At 42.2% G+C, this 16549-nt stretch overlaps 1 protein-coding gene across 1 annotated transcript in view; it reads left to right on the forward strand.

The window, feature by feature from the left end:
- ICA1 (islet cell autoantigen 1) overlaps positions 1-11155 on the forward strand; it is a 33192-nt gene extending 22037 nt beyond the window's left edge. The window contains exons 7-15 of the mRNA XM_069959359.1: positions 1186-1311; positions 1970-2068; positions 3825-3916; positions 5440-5492; positions 6086-6121; positions 6208-6267; positions 7617-7889; positions 8130-8252; positions 8409-11155. Coding sequence (XP_069815460.1) covers positions 1186-1311; positions 1970-2068; positions 3825-3916; positions 5440-5492; positions 6086-6121; positions 6208-6267; positions 7617-7889; positions 8130-8252; positions 8409-8530 — 984 coding nt within the window. The 3' untranslated portion in view covers positions 8531-11155. The remainder of the gene's footprint in view (positions 1-1185; positions 1312-1969; positions 2069-3824; positions 3917-5439; positions 5493-6085; positions 6122-6207; positions 6268-7616; positions 7890-8129; positions 8253-8408) is intronic.
- The last annotated feature ends 5394 nt before the right edge of the window (positions 11156-16549 follow it).

Here is a 16549-nt window from a genome sequence, read left to right on the forward strand (position 1 = left end):
TGTGATATAAAAGTTACTGTACAGTATAGCAATTAGCATGTGGTATATAATGTATAGTAACTGTATAACCCTGATAACACAGCAGCTGGATATGTGATATATAAGTTACTGTACAGTATAGCAGCATGTAGTGTATAATGTATAGTAACTGTATAACCCTGATAACACAGCAACAGCTTGTAGATACAGGATGGAGCTGCAGAACCCAATAATGTACGCACATTATAGCAGCAGTGTGTATAGCTGAGTGTGAGTGCAGGTACATTATAGCAGCAGTGTGCATAGCGGAGTGTGTGTGCAGGCACATTATAGAAGCAGTGTGTATAGCTGGGTATAAGTGCAGGTAGATTATAGCAGCAGTTTGTATAGCTGAGTGTAAGTGCAGGCACATGATAGCTAGAATGGAAAGGTTTGGAAACACAAAGGCTGACAGAGACTGCAGGGAGCATGAAGGAATGAGCAGGACAGATGTGGGCACATACATGCAGCACTCTCTGTCCGGGGAGAGAGGGGTTACAGCTATGGAGAGATTACCTCCCCAGTCCTGTCCCCTGATGTAAGCCCCAGCCTGAAGTGGTTCTGCTATGATTTAGAAGGTGAGGGAGACTTCCTGGGTCAGTGTACAGGGCTGTAGACCCCGCTATGCAGACCATATCCCTCTGGAGTGTAGGGGGCAGCACATTGCATTTACTGCACCCCAGTCATGGTTATCCAGGCTGACCGGGAAGGAGCAGTGAGAGCCGTTATCTGGCTGTTGCAGCTTGCAGAGAGAGTGGTCTATGTATGTCTTGGGTTGGCACGGCATGCTACCTAGTCTGATATGGAGACCAGGAAAACGTAGCCGGAGCACAGAGGTGTCAGATGATGGAGAGTAAAATCCAGACAATAAATGTTCATTAGGAAATCCTGATGACGTTTTTTACATTCCCTGATAACTAGAGATGAGCTTATTATTACTGGTGGCTGAAGAAGTTGGATGCCGCCCTAGGGAGTCTGGGAGAACGTGGATAGAGCCATAGGTTGTATCCATGTTTCCACGACTCACTAGGGCTGCAACCAACTTCTTCACCGATAACCAGATGCTGAACGATCGGACTCAAGCATACACCAACTGCGCTCATCTCTACCGATAACCACAAGTGGCGACCGTGTTCTATAATACGGACTCTCTGCTCTGCCCTTCAGGTTCAGGCCCAGGTGCGTCACACCAAGTCTGCTTTTGATAGGCTGAAAACTGACGTATGTGAAAAAGTCGATCTCCTGAGAGCCAGCAGATGTAACCTGTTATCTCATGTCCTGACTACATATCAGGTAAAGACAATGGTTTATTATTCATATCCCTGCAAGAGCAAATAGGGGGCAGTATTATAGTAGTTATATTCCTGTATATAGGAGCAGCATTATAGTAGTATATCCCTGTATATAGGGAGCAGTATTATAGTAGTTATATTTCTGTATATAGGGGCAGTATTATAGTAGTTATATTTCTGTATATAGGAGCAGGATTATAGTAGTTATATTCCTGTATATAGGGGCAGTATTATCGTAGTTATATTTCTGTATATAGGGGCAGTATTATAGTAGTTATATTTCTGTATATAGGAGCAGGATTATAGTAGTTATATTCCTGTATATAGGGGCAGTATTATAGTAGTTATATTCCTGTATATAGGAGCAGTATTATAGTAGTTATATTCTTGTATATAGGGGGCAGTATTATAGTAGTTATATTCTTGTATATAGGAGCAGTATTATAGTAGTTATATCCCTGTATATAGGAGCAGTAATATATGTGTATGTATATGTGTGTGTATGGTAAAACCACCTGGTTGGGGAAGGAGTGCTAACCCAAAGCAAAAAAAGAGGGAACAGAATATAGAAGATGATACTGTAGGTAGGTGTAGGTGCCATTATTCCATGTGAAGCTGTATTCCTCTCACGCTCTCTGTTCTGTGTTTGTTTCTGGCAGACAACACTACTTCACTTTTGGGAGAAAACATCCCACACAATGGCCGCCATTCACGAAAGCTTCAAGGGCTACCAGCCATATGAATTCACTACACTAAAGGTGAGCTTTCCATCAGTTCTTGGCTGCATGGGTGTCCCAAGGGGAAGGCCAATTGCTTTGAAATGCGACAGTTTCCAGGCCCGTTCCATTGTATGTTTAATGGTTATTTTTGTTGTCACATACATTTCACTGCCACCGCTGCGGAAAACCAGAGAGTGAAGTCTCTGTAGCGATCACTGAGAACAGGTGGTGCCCTCCTATATTTCTGGTACCACGCAGAGCACACAGACTGGTATAGTTCAGCTCTGCTGTGCTGTATGGCATATTATAGTATGAGGGTATAACTGGAAGAGCTGGGCCTTATAGCAGAGGCCCCAACACACTGGCCCTTTACCTTTGCAAATGCATGGGTGGTATCGCCTAGCACAGGGATGCGGCCCTCCAGCTGTTGCAAAACTACAATTCCCATTATGCCTGTACAGCCAACGCTTCCCCATCCCTGGCCTAGGACAATGCGGTATGGCTTCCCAAAAACGAGGACATTGCTTTGGTGACATTTGCAGAAATGAGATGCACATCCAGTCCTTTAACTTGGATTGTGTAGGTGTGTGTGTGTGTGTGTATGTGTGTGTGTGTGTGTATATATATATATATATATATATATATATATATATATATATATATAATATATTATATAGTGTGTGTGTGTGTGTGTGTATATATATATATAGATATATAGATGTTTACATGAGTGAGCATTACTAGGAACACAATGGAGCTGCGTTTTAATATTGCATACAACCTGGGTACGGGGGGGCACTGCTTTTGCTTTTATGTTTGTTCTTATCCTCTATAACCCCTTTAAAGGGGTACTCCAGCGAAAATATTTAACTTTCATGTGAACTGGATTCAGACAGTTATATAGATTTGTAATTTACTTCTATTTAAAAATCTCCAGTCTTCCACTACTTATCAGCTGCTGTATGTCCTGCAGGAAGTGGTGTATTCCTTCCAGTCTGACACAGTGCCCTCTGTTGCCTCCTCTGTCCATGTCAGGAACTGTCCAGAGCAGGAGAGGTTTTCTATGGGGATTTGCTCCTGCTCTGGACAGTTCCTGACATGGACAGAGGTGGCAGCAGAGGGCACTGTGTCAGACTGGAAAGAATACACCGCTTCCTGCAGGACATACAGCAGCTGATAAGTACTGGAAGACTGGAGATTTTCAAATAGAAGTAAATTACAAATCTGTATAACTTTCTGAAACCAGTTGATTTGAAAGAAAAAGATTTTTGCCGGAGTACCCCTTTAAAAGATTTGCAGTGACTTAATAATTGGTGAATATTTGATCCCCCGAGACACCATCTAGTCGCGAGAATGACCTCCAAGGCTCCGCTTTGGGGATTAGGGTTTGGCGGGTCAGGTTATAACGTTCTGGCCGCTTCTCGCTTTGTTTTGGCTCAGCCGAGTTTATTCTGCTTATAAAAAGCAATTGCTCTCCATTTTTCCCATTCTCTTCTGTTGACGTTAGTATTTATCAGGACGGAGCTTTCAGTACCAGGATTTCCCTAGTAGACCGTTTCCCACGCAGGTGTGGGCGTAGCGTGGGCTCTGCAGCAGATTGCACTGTAGGAGATTAGGCAGCTTGGGTGCTGTGGAACTACAAGTAACAGCAGGAGACCTTTTTATAGAGAGCCAAGAGAGAGCAGTCACGTGTGTGTCCCCAGACAACCCTCGGGGTCCCCTCAGTGCAGCAAACTACAATATACGCCCCATCATAACTTTTCTTTATTTCTGTTTTGTTATCTTTTTACTTTAGAGTTTACAAGATCCGGTTGATAAACTTTGTCGTCAGTCCAAGAAGAAGACAAAAGCCAAGGAGGCCGCTCCCGAAAGAACGGACAACGACCAGTAAGTAGCCAGAGAGAAAGAGGGAAGAATTTCAGAACTGATCCGTGAGACATGGGAAGTTCAGGCTACAGGCCCAAAAGCCTGAGGCTGCACTACTGAGGCCTATCAAAGTGCTGGTGTTATGGGGTGACATCTCCCTGCTCCTAAGGAGATCAGTCAGCTACAGAGGGGCCTGTGTGGATCCACATCACCATCTACATCAATATGTACATCCTGTCTGGATGCCTCTAAGGGTCCTATTCCACGGGCCGATGGGGGCCCGATCAATAATGTAAAAGAGCACCAATCTGCTAGATTGGCGTTCGTTTACTGGGCCTATTACACGGCCCGATTATCGTTTAGCGTGGGCTGCATGGACATCATTACCGATATCCTTGCAGCCCTTGTTTAACACCATACATTACCTAAGCATGCTGCAGGTCTTCTCCTGCACTACTTCTTCCTCCCGGTCCCGTGCACAGCAGCAGCTTCAGTGCGGCCTGTCTGAGCTGACAGACCGCTCAGCCAATCACTGCCCGCGGCAGTCCTGGCCAGTGATTGGCTAAGCAGTCTGTCAGCTCAGACAGGCCGCACTGAAGCTGCTGCTGTGCGCGGGACCGGGAGGAAGAAGTAGTGCAGGAGAAGCCCTGCAACATGTGTAGATAATGTATGGTGCTTGTGAAATCGTTGGTCGCCCGCCGCGCATCGCTATTCCACGCAGCGATGCGTGGTCGTTGCGAGATGATTTTAGGTTTGAACCTAAATAAACGATCAGCCGATGACACGATCATCGGCTGATCGTTGTTTCTATTCCACGGAGCGATAATCAGACGAATCGGGACGATTTAGACGATTATCACTTCGTGGAATAGGACCCTTAGTCAGTGCTTCCCCAACTTGTAGCGCCACAGCTGTTGCAGAACTACAACTTCCAGCATGCCCTGTCAGCCGCAGGGAATGCTGGGAGTTGTAGTTTTGCAACAACCGCAAAGCCACGGGTTGCAGATTACTGACCTAGAGACCATGCATGCTTCCAGATAGCCCAATACAACATCCAGACAGGACATACATATTGATGTAGATGGTGATTTGGATCCACACAGTCTCCTCTGTAGGAGTGGGGAGATGTCACTGGCTTCCCATAACACCAGCACTATGTGCTTCCTGCAGTACATAAAACAAGGAGCCATTATGGTTACTGTCTTTTATCACTTCTCTAACCTCAGCTTAGCGTCTGCGTCCTCTAAGGGCGGAGGTATTTGCAACTTAAATGGGTTATCTTGGCTTTAAAGAAAACATCGTCGCTTCTTTTCCAGAAAGAGCACCTCTCTTGTCCTCAGTTTGGGTTTTGCAGCTCAGTTTCTATTGAAGTGAATAGAGCTGAATTGTAATACCACACACAACCTAAAAACAGGGGTGGCGCTGTTTTTGCCAAAGAGTAGCTCTGTTTTTTCTATTTCTTGATAACCCCTTTTAAAGTCTCTAGCTGGATCATCTATGTCATATACAGTTACTGACAAATACGCATCTTCTCTCCCGTGTAGACTGATCTCTTTAGATGAACAGCAGCAGAACGAGACGGAGTCGGTGTCATCAGGTAGGCTTTGCTTTTTTAGTTTCATTTTTAAATTGGATGTAGGTTTTTATTTTGTCAAATTCAGTAATGAGGGAAAGAAATGAGGTGGTGTCAGAAAGTTATATAGATTTGTAATTCACTTCTATTTGAAAAATCTCCAGTCTTCTAGTACTTATCAACTGCTGTATGTCCTGCAGAAACTGGTGTATTCTCTCCAGTCTGACACAGTGCTCCCTGCTGCCACCTCTGTCCATGTCAGGAACTGTCCAGAGCAGCAGCAAATCCCCATAGAAAACCTCTCCTGCTCTGGACAGTTCCTGACATAGACAGAGGTGGCAGCAGAGAGCACTGTGTCAGACTGGAAAGACTACACCACTTCCTGCAGGACTTACAGCAGCTGATAAGTACTGGAAGACTGGAGATTTTTCAGATAGAAGTAATTGACACATCTGTATAACTTTCTGACACCAGGTCCTTATATATAAATGGGAATGTTATTTATTTGTATTGTTGTTATGATGGTATATTGTTACATGTGAAGATTTAGCCATTATCTTGTCTATGTGTAAAACCTGTTTGATCATTTGTTCTTTTCTTTCATGTTGTCTTTGAAGCTGAGCTGGATAAAGGGAGCACCCCCACCTTTGATGGTAAGGAGGAGACGCGGCCAGATGTGTGGATGTCTATAGGGTTGCCGCATTGTTACAGCTTTGTGATGGTGCTTTTCATTTTCCAGGTACATTGGATGATTTGTTAGATCTGAAGGCGGAGGAGACGTTTATCTTTGAGGAAAGTGGTGAGTAGTGTCCCTGTGATCCCCGACCATGTGTAACCGCTCATAACCCTGCAACATTACACACACTAGGTCCTCATTCTATAGATAGAGAAGGTTGTACTCATCACTGTAGTATGGCTACTGGCCATATATATTCTTGTATATAGGAGCAGTATTATAGTAGTTATATTCCTGTATATAGGGGCAGTATTATAGTAGTTATATTCTTGTATATAGCAGTATTATAGTAGTTATATTCCGTATATAGGAGCAGTATTATAGTAGTTATATTCCTGTATATAGGAGCAGTATTATAGTAGTTATATTCCTGTATATAGGAGCAGTATTATAGTAGTTATATTCTTGTACATAGGAGCAGTATTATAGTAGTTATATTCTTGTATATAGGAGCAGTATTATAGTAGTTATATTCTTGTATATAGGAGCAGTATTATAGTAGTTATATTCTTGTATATAGGAGCAGTATTATAGTAGTTATATTCCTGTATATAGGGGGCAGTATTATAGTAGTTATATTCCTGTATATAGGGGGCAGTATTATAGTAGTTATATTCCTGTATATAGGAGCAGTATTATAGTAGTTATATTCCTGTATATAGGAGCAGTATTATAGTAGTTATATTCCTGTATATAGGAGCAGTATTATAGTAGTCCTGGTCCTGTGGCATGGGGGTCGCAGGGCCGTCCCATGGCCCCCGTTCCCTGACTGTGCACGCCTGCGGGGTTGGTGGCCACTGACTGGCACGGTGTGGACTTGGTGTAGGGACCCATGTGTATCAGATACCGGCACGAGGTACATGGGGCAGTATGGCTTGATCAATTCATACACAAAATTCTGATGTGTTTTTTATTTAGCCTAGCGGCACTAGTATCAGCCATAGGTGTGAGGTGCAGCACTCTGTTTCTTCCCTGAACCGCAATATAGTAGTTATATTCTTGTATATAGGAGCAGTATTCTAGTAGTTATATTCCTGTATATAGGAGCAGTATTCTAGTAGTTATATTCCTGTATATAGGGGGCAGTATTATAATAGTTATATTCCTGTATATAGGACCAGTATTATAGTAGTTATATTCCTGTATATAGGAGCAGTATTATAGTAGTTATATTCTTGTATATAGGAGCAGTATTATAGTAGTTATATTCCTGTATATAGGAGCAGTATTATAGTAGTTATTCTTTTATATAGGAGCAGTATTATAGTAGTTATATTCCTGTATATAGGAGCAGTATTATAGTAGTTATATTCTTTTATATAGGAGCAGTATTATGGGAAGTGTCTCAGTACTTCTCAGTGTAGTGATAACAGGAGGCGTCTCCTTATAACATCTTTGTTTTCTGCTTTCAGCCACATCCAAGGATCCATTTGCAGATCCCATTGAGGCTGATTCTCTGGAGAAGGATGAGATGCAGCTGCTGAATGAGATCCTCAGTGCGTCTTCCTTAGATAACCGGGACCTCGGCGCTGAGTGGACGGCCGTGTTCGGGGAGCCCCTCTACAACGCTCAGCCTTTAAGCCCAGCACCTCCAGAACCTGAACAGAAAGCCGAATCCTCCTCGGGTTTCCTTCCTTCCCAGTTGCTGGACCAGGAATTTAGCAGCTTCCCAGCTTTATTACACGGTTTGTAAAGACCTCTTAGAGGGGAAATCAACACTTAATTAATAGGGTGTAGTTGAGCACAATTATACTGAAACTTTAAGTGACTGAGTGACGGGAGAGACCAGATATTTCAGGGACTCTTCTGATTGGTTGATAATTAAACCAATTGAAATGATTTCCTGATTACATTGACAAATCCATGTGTTTACTCCCAAATTTGTGTTCATCCATGATTGTCATTCCGATGTCCCTGTATTCCAGACTGGACAGCTAACAGTGGGGCCTTATTCTCATCATCATCACCCTCACCTTCACCATCACCCTCCTGTCTCCCATCCCCACTCTCTAACCTTAACCAGAATACCAACAGGAGCCCAGTGAAAGGTAAGATCACCGCCTGCATCCCCCCTCTGCTCATCCATGCTCCTGTGTGCTGTATAGGGGACAAGTTATTTCATCTTAGAGTTCCCCTTTAATGTAACATATAGGACATGTTCCGGTGATGTTTATTATGTTTTTTTATTATTGTTTTTATCCTAGATGCGACAAAAAGCACAAAAGATCTCTCCAGCTGGTACAACCTCTTTGCCGACCTTGATCCTTTATCCAACCCTGACGCTGTGGGGAAAACCGATAAGGAACATGAACTTCTTAATGCCTAAGAGGAGGCCGCGTCACTGTCCACAGCGATGGGTGAGAGGAGGGAGCAGCACACGTGCCACTACTGATCTTCTAGAACCTATGGACGAGGCAGCGACGTCCCTCCCACGGTCGCCTTGTTTGCCAAAACATCTGCTGGACTTTTAAAGGGAAATATTTGGAAGCTATTTTTCTACTGGTCATAATCACAGTCATGGCGTTTCCACCCAACATGCTCGGCTCCGATACTGGATGCTTTTTTTTGTTTATTTGGATGAATGGGATTTGTCTGTTCTGAGTAACTTATTTGGGCAGGAGAATTCATTGGGGGATGATCTACCCAGCATGCACTGCTTTCAGATCTATGGGGGCTATAGTTAAAGAGCAATGCTTGTTGTCCTCTTTTGTAACGTTGATCTGGGAAAGCAGGGTGACAACCAGTATGGTCACCACTAAACTAAATGACCAGTCCACCGAGATCAGTGAATCTGCAGCTATTTTAAAACTACAACTCCCATGATGCCCTGATGCTTTAGTTGGAGGTTGTAGTATTGCAGCAATGGAGGAAGATAGAGGATGTATCAGCAACTTTGCCATTCTCATATCTTGGAAAGTTGGGTGACGGCCATTATGGTAGACCTAGTTCTCATGCGTATTGTCACCCAAGCTTTCCTAGAAAACCGAATGACTAATCCGCCCAGTTAGTCAGTATCAGCACGTACCTTGGCGTGTTTGTTGTACACAAACCTTGGAGAGCTGGGCGACTATCAGTATGGTCAACATTACAGTTAACGGACATGTTGTCACCCTGGTTTTTCTTCAATACTGAATGGCAACTCTGCTTATGGTAGTAAGTATGTATCACTGTACTTGTATCTTGGAAAGCTGGGTGGTAGTCAGTAGAGATTAGTAAACTGAAGTTCCTGAACTGAGATTCATTCCAAACTTTGCCAAAGTTTGTTTCGGTACCGAACCAAGTGCCACCAAGTTTAGAAAGATGGCAGCCGCACATTTAAGAAACAAAAAATCGCTTTCTCACCTGTCTGCACAATAGGGGAAATGTTGTCCTCCAGGTCTCCGGTGTCTTCAGCCGCCTTCAGCCAATCACTGACTGAGACAGGACAGCGCCGTGGCCAGTGATTGGCCATCACTCTTGTCACATGAATGACAGCCTGTGCAGCCAGGATTTTGGCAGCTGCAGGGGACACCGACATCAGGGGAGTATGGATAGGTAAGTAAAGATGAGCCCATTTGTTGAACCGCACGAAAACATCTTAACACCTGCCATCATTTAGTTGTGTTAATGCCGTTCATTTAAGGCAGGTATGGGGAATAGAGATGAGCGAACCTGGAGCATGCTCGAGTCGATCCGAACCCGAACTTTTGGCATTTGATTAGCGGTGGCTGCTGAAGTTGGATAAAGCCCTAAGGCTATGTGGAAATCATGGATATAGTCATTGGCTGTATCCATGTTTTCCAGACAACCTTAGAGCTTTATCCAAGTTCTGCAGCCACTGATGATCCAAACCCGATCGTTCGGCATTTGATTAACTCGAACACGAACTTGGTTCTCTCATCTATAATGGGGAACCTTCGGCCCTCCAGCTGTTGCACAACTACAATTATCATCATGCTAAAGCTTTGGCTGTCAAGGCATGATGGGAATTGTAGTTTTGCAACAGCTGGAGGGCCGAAAGTTCTCCTTCCCTGATTTAAAGCTTTTGAAAAGTTTGTTTGTATGGTAAACATTACAGTTCTCACCCTGCTTTCCTAGAATATTGAATGTTAATGCTGTTTATAGTAGTGAGAATGTATCGCCAATAACTAAACACCTTTGCTATTCTCATATCTTGAAAAGTTGGGTGACTTGACCAGGTATTTGTGATACTAAGCAGCATTGCCATTCAGTATCCTAGGAAAGCAGTGTAGCAACATGAATCGGAACTATAATGTTCCCCATACTGATCACCCCACAGCTTTCCAAAATACCAGTAGGGTGATACTACTATAAGCAGCATTGCCATTCAGTATTCTCGGAAAGCAGGGTAAGAACTGTAAGGGCCAGTTCACACGGAGTAAAAGCGGCGGAATTTACTCAGTGTGAACTGGCCTTAATGTTGACCTCACTGGTAGTCACCAAGCTTTCCAGAATATGAGAATGGCAAGCAATATGATCAACATAAAGCGTTCTCACCCTGCTTTCCTATAATACTGATAACCAAGCTTGTGTCCCTGATTCTCACTGCCGGTCCGGTTGGCTGTCACCCAGCTTTCCTATGTGCCGATATAACTATAACTAAGGAGAGCTTGGATTCCTTGTGGAGGAAGTAAAACCCGCTCTCATATGATGCATCTCAGGGTTAGGGAACCTTGACTCTCCAGCTATTGCAAAACTACAACTCCCATCATGCCCGGACAGCCAAAGTTTTAGCAATATCTGCAAAGCCAAAGTTCCCTACTCCTGATGTATCTGTATACAGAGGAGGGGCCTGCGTGCACCATTGGGGGTGTACAGGCAAATTTTCATCCAGACATTTGTTTTCTTAATTTGTCACTTTGCAGGATGAAGTATTAACCCTCTCCACACTCAGCATGTCTGCAACCTCAGCAAATAAACCCTTTGTTCTGTATATTTTTCTGCCAGACGAGGTGAAGAGTCGTCATTTCACAGTCACATGATCACTGCTTTTCTGTTGTTTTTATCTAAATGAAATCCTTATATATTGAAAGGCTCCACAACTTTCCGCTTTTTGTTTCAATTTGTCACCATTGTCAAGATCTCTGCTTGCTGTCAGTCAATGGAAGCACCAGTGATTACAGTCAGGGGCTGATGACCTGGCGGCCTAAGTTATTACTTCTCACAGCTGAGCGGTTGATACAATTGGATCCTGTCTAGACAATAGTCTGATCTTAAAGGGGTACTCCATCTAAAAGCTTTTTCCCAGTAATTTAAACACATTACAAAGTTATATAATTTTGTAATAAGCTTCAATCACCTATCTGCCCCCCTTCCCTATCTTTCCTCCCCTCAACCCCCCACCAGGAAGTAAAGTAAACTCACTCTTACCTAATGACTGTTGACCCCAGGCTGCTCTGTGGCAGCCATTTTGTGACAATGACATCATCAAGAGGGAGGTGGGTCTAAGCTCTGTTAGGCCAGCCTCCCTTTATCACATTACTCAGGTTGCTGAGCTCTGATTGGCTTAACCAGCTGTAAGCCATCTAACAGTTTTACAGAATCAGTTAGACATCACAAGAGACAAAGTGCATCATGGGAAAGCCCAAACCCCCAAAAAATGAAGTCACCAACTGGAGCTTCAGGGACCTGCAAACAGCGGGAGATTCAAACGGAGACAGACTGTAAAAACTATGTTTATGATTGTTTTGTTTTTTTTAAATCAGCTCCGGAGAACCCCTTTAAGGCCATATTCAGACATGGGGGGCATAACCATAGATTTAGGCTATGTTCTCCCACTAAGGGATCGTAGCGGTAACAGGTGGACGTCTGTTAATATTAACAGCCATAAATAATGATGATCCGCCTTTTCCCGCCATGGTCCCTCAGTGGAAACCTATCCTTACAGTGCAGAGTTTGCCGTGCAATCCTGTCGCAGTTTTCAGCACACACCATCTGGAAGCGGCTTTTTCAAAAACTCCAAACTTCCCCTGGATATCGGAGGCTGCTGCAGGTTTTCAGATGCCTCGTGCACATTAAATGATGGCGGGGCCGCAGCAGGATCCGTGTGACATACCTGCAGGTAAGTACTGCCACGGAACACTGGAGGCCGATGGACTTCACCTGCACAGATACACTGTAACAAACAGCTGCCTGATAATGTGCTCACCTTGTATAGTCATGCATTGTCCCCAACCGATGCAGTACTACAACTCCTATGTACTATGTCTCTGCAGCCAGGTATCGCCATCTTGAATCAATTTAAAAATTGTTTGTAAAGATTTGATAGAAAATTTCCGTCAGTATTATACAGGCTATCCAGAATTACAAAACGAAAAAAAAAAAAAATTAGCTTTCTTCCTGAAACAGCGCCACTGTAGTCCTGAGTTTGTGTGAGGTACTGCAACCTAGTTTTAAAGTGAATGGAGCCTTCTTGCCTTACCATACACATCCTGAAGACAAGGGTGGAGATGTTCAGGTGCTGGATAACCCCTTTAAGAAGATCCTTTATGGATGGATAGCTTTGTCACAATGACCATCCCAACATTTATGAACAGAATCCTATTGAAATGAACATATTTTTACCTATTAGAAGGACAGTGAGGTGAAAAGACTGTTAGAAGTAGCCGTGGTGGTAACTATAGGGGAGCAGGGGCAGATGTGACACCAGGATCTCTGCCACATATTAGAGCCGTCTATAATCCACCAGCCCAGAGATAACATAATACATTATCTGTTCACCCAGCGGAAAGTGTTCCCTGAAAAGAGAACATTAAATATTTAACCTGCGCTCATTACACAGAACATTATAACTGTATGACCGCCAGGAACACGACACATACATTTTCATCAGCCCCAGCAGTGGCCACTTACTGTCCTGTCTCCTCCAGCGTGGCCTACACATAGATGACAGCCTGTACACAATGGAAAGAATATTGTGAGTGAGGCCAAAGAAAGTCTATGGCATGGTTACCCCATCAAAATTAAATTTTTCTACTACTAGATAGTGATGTAGACTGTACTGAAGTGTGAAGATGTACTATTATAATACTGCCCCTATATACAAGAATATAACTATAATACTGCTTCCTCTATACAAGAAAATAACTACTATAATACTGCCCCCTATATAAAGGAATATAACTACTATAATACTGCTCCTATATACAAGAATATAACTACTATAATACTGCTCCTATATACAGGAATATAACTACTATAATACTGCTCCTATATACAAGAATATAACTACTATAATACTGCCCCCTATATACGGGAATATAACTACTATAATACTGCTCCTATATACAGGAATATAACTACTATAATACTGCCTCCTATATACAAGAATATATGTACTATAATACTGTTCCTATACACAAGAATATAACTACTATAATACTGTCTCCTATATGCAAGAATATAACTACTATAATACTGCTCCTATATACAGGAATATAACTACTATAATACTGCCTCCTATATACAAGAATATAACTACTATAATACTGCTCCTATATACAAGAATATAACTACTATACTACTGCCCCCTATATACAGGAATATAACTACTATCATACTGCTCCATATATACAAGAATATAACTACTATAATACTGCTCCTATATACAAGAATATAACTACTATAATACTGCTCCTATATACAAGAATATAACTACTATAATACTGCTCCTATATACAAGAATATAACTACTATAATACTGCTCCTATATACAAGAATATAACTCCTATAATACTGCCCCTATATACAGGAATATAACTACTATAATACTGCTCCTATATACAAGAATATAACTACTATAATACTGCTCCTATATACAGGAATATAACTACTATAATACTGCTCCCTATATACAGGAATATAACTACTGTAATACTGCTCCTATATACAAGAATATAACTACTATAATACTGCTCCTATATACAGGAATATAACTACTATAATACTGCTCCTATATACAAGAATATAACTACTATAATACTGCCCCCTATATACGGGAATATAACTACTATAATACTGCTCCTATATACAGGAATATAACTACTATAATACTGCCTCCTATATACAAGAATATATGTACTATAATACTGTTCCTATACACAAGAATATAACTACTATAATACTGTCTCCTATATGCAAGAATATAACTACTATAATACTGCTCCTATATACAAGAATATAACTACTATAATACTGTCTCCTATATGCAAGAATATAACTACTATAATACTGCCCCCTATATACGGGAATATAACTACTATAATACTACTCCCTATATACAGGAATATAACTACTATAATAACGTCCCTGATATTTACAATGTGAACTTCTGTTTCAGTTCATCTGATTGTTTTCTAGCTTGTTCTATTGTCTTCAGTACATTTTGTATTCACTCAGGTACAAGTCTTCTCTGTTCCTGGATCTCCTCCCAGTTACTTACTTTAGATATGTGACGTCTACAGCAGAACCCAGAGGGCGACACGTTATGGGAACAGAGCGGCTACAATGCAGATGAGGACGTTCGAAAACATCTTGTCTCTTTCTCTTCTCTGTGGGGCTGAAGTTGTGAGAATTCTCTGAGCTTATGTGAATGATAGGAAGTTTCTTTAATAATATCCTTGGCAATGTGTATATAGATCAGAGCTTCCATGTTGATGCTCGGGCCTCAAACACATATATTATTAGGCCGTGCCAGATACCGCCATGAAGTGCACATAATATCCCAGAGTGGTGTGAAATCAACACTAGAGATGATCGAAAAGCGGGAATTTTCAGGTTCGTTTGAACTCGAACCATCAATTTTGAATGAAAACCTGAAAATTCCTGCTGTTCCATCATTCCTACTCAACACCACGGAGTAGCAATATATACTGCTCCACCTCTAGTAAACCCAGAGTGCAGAAATACTTCTTTACCAGTGATAAACCAAAAACCACAGTGCAGAAATAAGTACTTCTGGATCTGCAATATCCCAACAACACATTGCACAATAAACACTGCCTCACATTTAGTAAACTATCATTGCACTGCAGAAATACTGTACATGCTGCTACACCTGTATGAACCAAAACCACTCTGCAGCAATACATAATGCTCCATCTAAGGTAACAAAACACCCCAATGCAACAACACATACTGCTTCACCTGGAATAACACTGCACCAATACATACCTGTGTTGCTCCACCTGTAAACCTGTCTCCATAACCAAACCCTCCAAACTGGCAGTTTTCACATCTTCCTACCCCATCACCCACCCTCCCCCCAACACACACACACACACACACTAATGGCAGCACTGACTCCCTTCTCCACCTCTTCTTCAAGTGAAAACTGGTTTACAAATGGAGCAGGATGTTTTTGTTGCAGTGTAATGTTGGGTTATACAGGTGGAGTAGTATGTATTGGTGTAGTGTAATGTTGGGTTATACAGGTGGAGTAGTATGTATTGGTGCAGTGTAATGTTGGGTTATACAGGTGGAGTAGTATGTATTGGTGCAGTGTAATGTTGGGTTATACAGGTGGAGTAGTATGTATTGGTGCAGTGTAATGTTGGGTTATACAGGTGGAGTAGTATGTATTGGTGCAGTGTAATGTTGGGTTATACAGGTGGAGTAGTATGTATTGGTGCAGTGTAATTTTGGGTTATACAGGGGGAGTAGTATGTATTGGTGCAGTGTAATGTTGGGTTATACAGGTGGAGTAGTATGTATTGGTGCAGTGTAATGTTGGGTTATACAGGTGGAGTAGTATGTATTGGTGCAGTGTAATGTTGGGTTATACAGGTGGAGTAGTATGTATTGGTGCAGTGTGATGTTGGGTTATACAGGTGGAGTAGTATGTATTGGTGTAGTGTAATGTTGGGTTATACAGGTGGAGTAGTATGTATTGGTGCAGTGTAATTTTGGGTTATACAGGGGGAGTAGTATGTATTGGTGCAGTGTAATGTTGGGTTATACAGGTGGAGTAGTATGTATTGGTGCAGTGTAATGTTGGGTTATACAGGTGGAGTAGTATGTATTGGTGCAGTGTAATGTTGGGTTACAGTGGGTGGAGCAGCATGTATTCTGCAATCTGGTGTTGGGTTATTACAGGTGGAACAATATGTACTCCTTTACTGTGGTGTTAGTTTACTAAAGGCTACTAAAGTTTTCATTGTGGTGTTGGCTAACTATATGTGGGGCAGTATGTATTTCTACAACATGGTATTGGGTTACTACAGGTGGAGCAGTACTTATTACTGCACTGTGGTTTTGGCTTGTCTCTGGTAGAGAAGTATTGCTGCTGTATCTGGTGCTGCATTGTATTTGTAGTATATGTTTCTTTGTTGCAGCCTCAACATCAACA

Source organism: Dendropsophus ebraccatus, chromosome 2 (genome assembly GCF_027789765.1).
Source record: "Dendropsophus ebraccatus isolate aDenEbr1 chromosome 2, aDenEbr1.pat, whole genome shotgun sequence".
In the NCBI taxonomy this organism is placed as follows: Eukaryota; Metazoa; Chordata; class Amphibia; order Anura; family Hylidae; genus Dendropsophus; species Dendropsophus ebraccatus.